This window comes from Crocodylus porosus, unplaced genomic scaffold, assembly GCF_001723895.1.
Source record: "Crocodylus porosus isolate Cpor-Errol unplaced genomic scaffold, CroPor_comp1, whole genome shotgun sequence".
Lineage (NCBI taxonomy): Eukaryota > Metazoa > Chordata > Crocodylia > Crocodylidae > Crocodylus > Crocodylus porosus.
In genome coordinates this window covers 80075065-80082286 of record NW_017728943.1, presented here as the reverse complement: position 1 = coordinate 80082286, position 7222 = coordinate 80075065, and the positions used below count along the sequence as shown (strand labels likewise).

The 7222-nt window shown below is 39.9% G+C and overlaps 1 protein-coding gene across 2 annotated transcripts in view; it reads left to right on the top strand.

Annotated features, from left to right (window-relative positions):
- ZFAND3 (zinc finger AN1-type containing 3) overlaps positions 1–6089 on the top strand; it is a 188890-nt gene extending 182801 nt beyond the window's left edge. For both annotated transcript variants that reach the window (XM_019549630.1, XM_019549631.1), the window contains one exon: positions 2778–6089. In XM_019549630.1, coding sequence (XP_019405175.1) covers positions 2778–2932 — 155 coding nt within the window. In that variant the 3' untranslated portion in view covers positions 2933–6089. The remainder of the gene's footprint in view (positions 1–2777) is intronic.
- The last annotated feature ends 1133 nt before the right edge of the window (positions 6090–7222 follow it).

The following is a 7222-nucleotide window of genomic DNA, read 5'->3' as shown; positions in this document are numbered from 1 at the left end:
CTCAGAACTGGATGCAGTACTCCAACTGCAGCCTGACCAATGTTGCATAGAGGGGGAAATCCTACTTCCAGTTTGAGAAATGACTTGAGTACTTTTTGAGAATTGTATTCTTTGCATTGAATTTTGAAATAGGCATGTATAAAAGAAAAAACTAATGCATCTACAATCTAGTCTTATATGAGTGTTAACAAAAAATCATCCTGTGTTGGATGTCACTTAATTCTGGGATATTTTTCAGTTGCTGGCACTGTCAATCACTGTTCTATGGAAACAGCTTTTAAAATTTCCATATAGGTTTTAAATATTTCTCACAGTTCTAAACAAGCAAAAGCTTTAGCTAGAAGGAATTGGTGGTGGAAGGGGAAAAGGTTAGATCATTCCTAGATCCACAGGAGTAACTTGCCTCTCAATTCTAAACAGCATTAACTCAGAAAAAGCAGTGGTGCAGGCAGTTTAATGCATTTCTGCTTAAGGACACACAAATTGGACACCAGTGCAGAAAATATGAATTGTATCCCTTTATTTAGAATCCTGTGTGCAGTGCTGACTACAGCATCTCAAAAAGGAGGTTGCACAATTAGAGGGGTTTAGAAGTACACAATAAAAATGTCCTTCTGGGCCATAGCAATGGTTCATCAAGCCCAGTGGCAGTAGTAGATGCTTTTAAGGACATTCTTATTTTAGCCATTTAACCTTGGAAGTTCTTGGGGATGAAGGTTTTCCTCCCACTTGTTTCTGCTGTACACCAGCAATTAGGAATAAAGTGAGATCAGGATGATGACTTTAAAGAGAGAGGTTTTATATCTCAGTTTGCTGTGAATCATTTAGTCCAGCCTGTTAAGTAACCTGTACCAGTAAAGACCTTCTTTGTTATTAGTACAACCAGAATTGGTGTCCTACATAAGATAAGAAAATAAAATATAGTGAAGTCTTGTTTTTGTACCAGATGCCATTTAAACTGGGAACCAAGATAAACCAATTTTATCTTCAAGCAATTTTTTTCAGTAATATCCATAAAATTTTCTGTATAGTTTTTTTCTTACCTTAATGTAAAGGTAATCTATTTGTTCTTGTTCCTCTCTGCAGTGGTCTGTAAAACAGTTTTAGAAGTCTGAAATGCAAATACTTTTATCTTATTTAAATTAGTAAGTATCACAAGTTTTTGGTTTTAATATGCTCTGAGAACTTGAGGAGACTCATAGCAAAGTGTTCTTTGGGATGTGGAACGGTGTCCTTTGGGCTATCTTGCAGGAAGGATTGTGAAACTACACTGCAACTTTTCAATCAGTGTAATGGATTATGTCATCCCAGTAGTAGTGTGCTGCTTTTCTGTCACATCATATTGTCCTATTTCTGTTTAGCATTATACAGCAGTTTCAGGCTGCTCACAGTGTCAGTGTTTGTAGTTGTCATCCTCATTTTACACACAGGGAAGTTAAAGGAGAGGGGTGAGGCCATCTGCTTTTCCTTATAAGAGTGTCTGAGCCAGTATCTGAAATTAGGACCCCGACTGTTCATCCCTTTCTACAATAGGAAGGGCTGTGTGCTGAAGGAGCAGCACTCCCCACCTTTGCAAAAGGGTGTGCCTTGAGCAATGGAATGGCATATCCTCCGGAGCAGTGTTTCTCAATCCATGGGTCATGACCCAAAAGTGGGTTGCAAAAATATATGAAAGGGTCGCAAATAAACTTAAAAAGGATTGACAGACTTTCAAGATGGATTCTCCTTTAAAGGAGAAAAACGTGGGGAAACCGTGACTTTTCCCTTGGAGGCTGGCAGAGCTTGGGGCTGCCTGGGGCCCTCCATGGTCCTCCCCCCCAATCCCACACACCCATCCTCTGCCTCACACACTGGGGAGCTGGAGTCTGTGGGCAGGAGGCACTGGGTCGGGACTGGCCATCAATGTTTGCAAATGGATCCTGATACAAAAAAATGTTGAGAACCACTGCTCTGGAGGACTGAATGGCACTTACTAGCTCAGCTGGAAAGAGGAGGGGGAGAAGATGATCTACCTCATCCACTGAAAGGATGATGATGTGACCTGGCACCTGGAGGATGGCGAAGTCTCTCAGCTTTGATAAGAAGCCAGAGGGTGCCCTGGAGGAAAACCGGGCTCTGACCCTGGAAAGCTGAGTCCTTTACCCAGCTCAGTCATAGACTTTATGTAGCCTGAGGTGCATGGTAAGGGGGAGACAAAGCACTCGCTTTTTTTCAAAAGTAATTTCTGATTTTGAGTGCCTCTTGTATTTGGGTGCCCAAACTGAAACCTTGTTGGCCGTGTATTTCAGAAGTCCAGCAGAAGCCATAGGAAGCGGAGAGTTCTTAGTGCCTTGGCAATCAGACCCTCAGTATGGCAAGTTGGACACCCAGATCTCTCTTTGAAAATGTGGGCCTTAATCTCTGCATCACCTTTTTAAAACAGGAAATTCCCTCCTTCCAAGGAGAGTCACAAGAATGAATTACTACTGTATTGTTTGGTTTCAATATCTGTATTCATATTTTCCATAGAAAATGCTGTGTATAAATAATAATCCTACAAACCCTTAACTCCTCCTTAACCTCTCGTAATACGTTTGTACAATAAAGCTACAGACCAGTGTCAAAATTAACATTGTTCATAGGCTTTGAGACCATGCAGTGAAAGGAAAAGGGAATGCAAAGCTGTGCTGGGTCTTGAAGGTCCAGGAACTCCGAATATAAAGCTGCCTTTCAGCCCTTTAGGATGAGGACAGCATTAGCAGACATCCTTAACGCTGTTCATTCTTTCTCCTTGGCAGGTTACGTGTTCTGTATGTTACATCGCCTACCCGAACAACATGACTGCACATTTGACCATATGGGACGTGGCCGTGAGGAAGCCATTATGAAAATGGTGAAACTGGACCGGAAAGTAGGGAGATCATGCCAGCGCATTGGCGAAGGGTGTTCCTGAGTGCAAGACTCTGCAACCAAATGCTGTTCTCTTAGTTCACTAATGTTAGCCTTATTTAGGACAAAATCAGCCAGACACCTTGTACTGGGCAAGTTTCAGACTACAGCCAATCAGTTTCCTTTCTTTAGCCAACCGTCCTGGTACTGTAGTTTAGGGGTTGATGGTGGTTGAAATTGATTTCTGGCTGGTTATTAAGGTGCCTGCTAGCCACTGAATAAAATTAAAACATGAAGAAATACTTTTTCGAGCATGGCTAGTGGATTTAAACAAAACAAACAATCCAAAGGCTTCTATTATTGCTGGAGTCACTTTCAAAGCCTTATGCTGGAAATCTTCCAGCTACAGAGTTCAAACAAGGAGCTGAATAGAAGCTGATGTAAAAGTTTGCTATGCACATAGCTTTCAGACAAACTGTGTTTAATGTGCAGCGTTTCACCTCTTCCCTTCTAATTAATCCTGACAAGGTTGAAACTCCACTAAGAGCAGCCACTATAGCTGCTACGCCCAGAAGACCTGATTGGTCACTCGTGCCTTCATCGCGTGTGGCTTGTGAGGGTAGGCCGTGTCACCAGCATCAGGGATTCTGATGGGGCGGGCATGTCTTTCTGGTTCTTCCAGGAAGCCAAAAAGAGAGGGGGACAGAGATTCTTATGAAAAACTTTTATATCTAACTTGCTATGGAGAACCTGGATTTTTTTTTTCTGTTTAAATAATCTCACTTAAAGCGAACACCATCCCAGAGCAGTAACCTGTATGCATTTTCTACACGGCATCTTCAGAATTTCTAAGGGTTGTGTGAACAGATTCCATGGTGGTGGTAAACACTGACCAGTGCAGCCGTTCACACCAGTGAAACCTGATTGGCTCTTGTTTGCCTTTTGCTAAGTGCAGGTATCTGATAATTGATCAAATAAGGCTAATTCACAGCACAGTAGCCATGGCTGGATTCTACAGACTGACTTTCTGTAGCTAGACATATATATTGGGGAAAAAAGGACATTTTGTAGCAAACGGAATTCAGTAACAGTATTGGGGAACAACCAGGAAAGCACCCATTATCAACTTGAGTTTGTACTCCTCGCTTCCAGAGTGTTAACAAGATAATCAAATGGGCTATGTCAGCCTTGTTCCTATGCAGCTGAATGCTCTCATGAAAATATCTGCCCGCATCTATTGCAAAGCAAGTGTAGCAAGTGGATGTGAAAAGCATTACGTGGAATAGACAGCACTGGATCTGTTGTTCAGACCTATGGTTCTGTATTGCGGTCTGTCATATTGAGCTGAACTGCACAGATCTCGTTAGTTGGTAGCAAAAAATATTTCAGTATGTCTCCTGCTGCAGACAAAGTTTATGCAGGTACAGAGGATTTGTGTTGATGCGGCCTGGTCTAGTCCTGTGTGGATTTTGTTTCCCAACGCAAATTAGTAAGGCATTAACAATCAGGTAATTCAGTAGGACATCTGGGATAGGGAAAGACTTCGTATTGTCTTGAAATATTGGGCAGGTATAATCCATTCAAGAGGTGACAATGAATTGTCACTCTGAAAACTGGTGTGTGTAGGGTGGGGGGAGGGGAGAGCCTAAATCATCCTGTATTCTCTTTGTTTTAAAGGTAAATGATTCCTTCCAGGCCAAATTATACTGTTATTTTGGTAGCCGGCTAGAAGCATTTAACAAGGAGACAATTTAAAAATAGATATATACTCAGCATCTGACTGTATTAGTGTAAATTAACCCTGAAGCAATCAGAAATGTCCCATCATTATAAAATGCAAGCTATGGAAAAGGTTAACTGAGTTTGTTTTGGGTTTTATTTTATTATTATTATTATTATCCCAAGCTATTAAATTGGCAGTAGAAATTCCAGCGACATGCTGTATTTTCAGAAAATGGTCCCACCTCATGCTGGTGAGAGGGATAATGCGAGGATATTCTTTACATTTACCATGAGTTTAAAAACCATGAATTTCAGCTGCTGCTGGGATAGGCACTTTCTTTTCCTCTCAAATCCTAGCACAGCATTTGATGGGCATTCTGATTTATACTCGACTTTTCCGCATTAATACTGAAGATGCTATTTGTTCTTCCTTAATCTTTTCTTTAACCCTGTTACAGGTGCATAGTTGGTTTCAAGGTGGCTCTTGAGAGAACACTACTCATAGTTCATGTGGGTTATGGACAATGTTCACTTTAAAAAAAAAAAAAAAAAAAGTGGGGGGAAGGGTTGTTCCTTTGCAGTATCTGTTCTGTGAAGTTTGTTAAACGTAAAGAAAGCTTAAGTTCTTGTATCTTTAAAGAAAATCTTATTTAACCCTTTTGTGTTCTAGATTTACTTACACATGTAGCCTAGAGCTCAGTTTTAGTTTAACATTGTGAAAATATTAAAAAAAAAAATCTTGTAACTTTATTCTTTTTCCTCCTGCTAAAAAAAAAAAAAAAAATTAAACCAATCAGATTAAAGTTTGAATTCCTTTCTGACTATTCCAACAAGGATTGTGATCTGCACTGTTTCTGCTAAGGTTTGTGTATGAAATGTGAATAAGGGAAAAATTAGGCACTGGGCTAGTGATTATAGTTGATGGGGAATGGACAGCATGTTTTTTTGCTAGTCTCTGGGGTTGGCACTAATGCAGGGCTCAAGGTTAGCCATTCTTTTATAAACAAATCTTGTAACTTCAATATTGGAAAATAACATTTTGAGGGTAGTTACTTATACCAGTCAAAGGAATTTCTTTGCTCGTAAGTCCTCTACACAGAGTGCTACACTATTACAGCAGCAGGAAGGTAGATAAAAAATGTCCTCTAAAGTACATTTTTGATTAATTTGGACAGGTTTCCACTCCCTCCCTGTCCCTTCCCCCCACTCACCTATAGTAGCTGTCTTCTGAATGCGAAGTTCCATTGTTTATGGAATGTGTTTGTAATTGGTAATTAGCTGATAGACTACATAGTTTGCATTTTACCCCTCATTTAGATGTCTAAAAACACACGGCCATTTGAATACCAGTAGTGTGTTTTAAGCACATAGATGGAATGTCAGGATGGAATTTGGCTAATTTCTTTAAATTCATTTTGGAATTGTAATGATGCCTGAAAACCATGGGATGTGTACCCCTATTTCCCCCCCTCGAATGAACACAGTACTTTCAAACAAAATTGTGTTCTGTGGTTCTTGTGCACCACTCCAGTAGTGTGGGAATAAGAACTGTCAGGCTTATTTTTGCTCTAGTCAGTCAATATTTCCAAGGAAATTAACTCCCCTGGCAAAAAGGAGCATCAAGACCCACCTCTCCAAATCCTCACTTGTAGTATCCACTTCCTGCCTTTAAATAGTTGTTGTTTTTACCAAGGGAATGAATTTTATGCTGAGGAAAATGAGGGACTCCCAGCAGTGGTTATATCTGGGCGCTGTGTAGGCTGGCATTGCACAAGTATCCCTCTGCATTTATGCCAACATACCTTTAGTCTGATTGTGTAAATGTTAGCTGTTCTAGGGATATAGCAACAGAAAAAAAAATATTTTTTTAATGAAAAATGTGGCAGATTATTTTATGAAGAATGTGTCTGGATCAGTTGTAATCTCCAGGCCTCTTTTCCTGCATTCAGTTAATTTTATGACCTGAACCCAATTAATATAGAATACAAATAATCATCTTGCTCCTCCTGTGATGCATGCTGTATTTGTGCTTAGCTCTCAAAGGTGCAAAGATACATGCATTATCCCAATACTGTACTTCAGTGTTGAAGCCCTAAGGGAAGAAAATTGGATCCATGTTTATAAAATGTGAACTCTGGAAGCCTTAGCAAAATTTCTAAAAGCACTCAAAGTGTGTACCCATCTGCATGCTATTTATATATCTAGACAGAACAACCAAGTAACTTTCTTTTGTCACTCAGTTTGTTAGCTAAAATTGTTGGTTATTTGTAGGACAATAGAGGAGAGGTTTAAGCCAATGCGCTCTGTTTACATCATTGCCGTCAAATTCATCAGCATCTCCTCCATCCTTTTGATATGAATATTGAGCCAACTCATCACCTACCAGTTTTTAGTTTCTTTTCTAACCTTTAAATTGTGATATATGGGGCACCAGCTTCCTAGCAGTAGAATGGTTTGATCTGGGGGTTTTAAACCATATTTGAACCAAAACAGCCAATATGATACGACAAAAGAGGCAATATATGACAGTGTTAAAAGAAATTTTTCCTCCATACTTAGTATGCACAAACACAACCTCTTCTACCATGATGAGTACCTAACTCTTCTTGATTCATGTAATTGGGACTGCAGC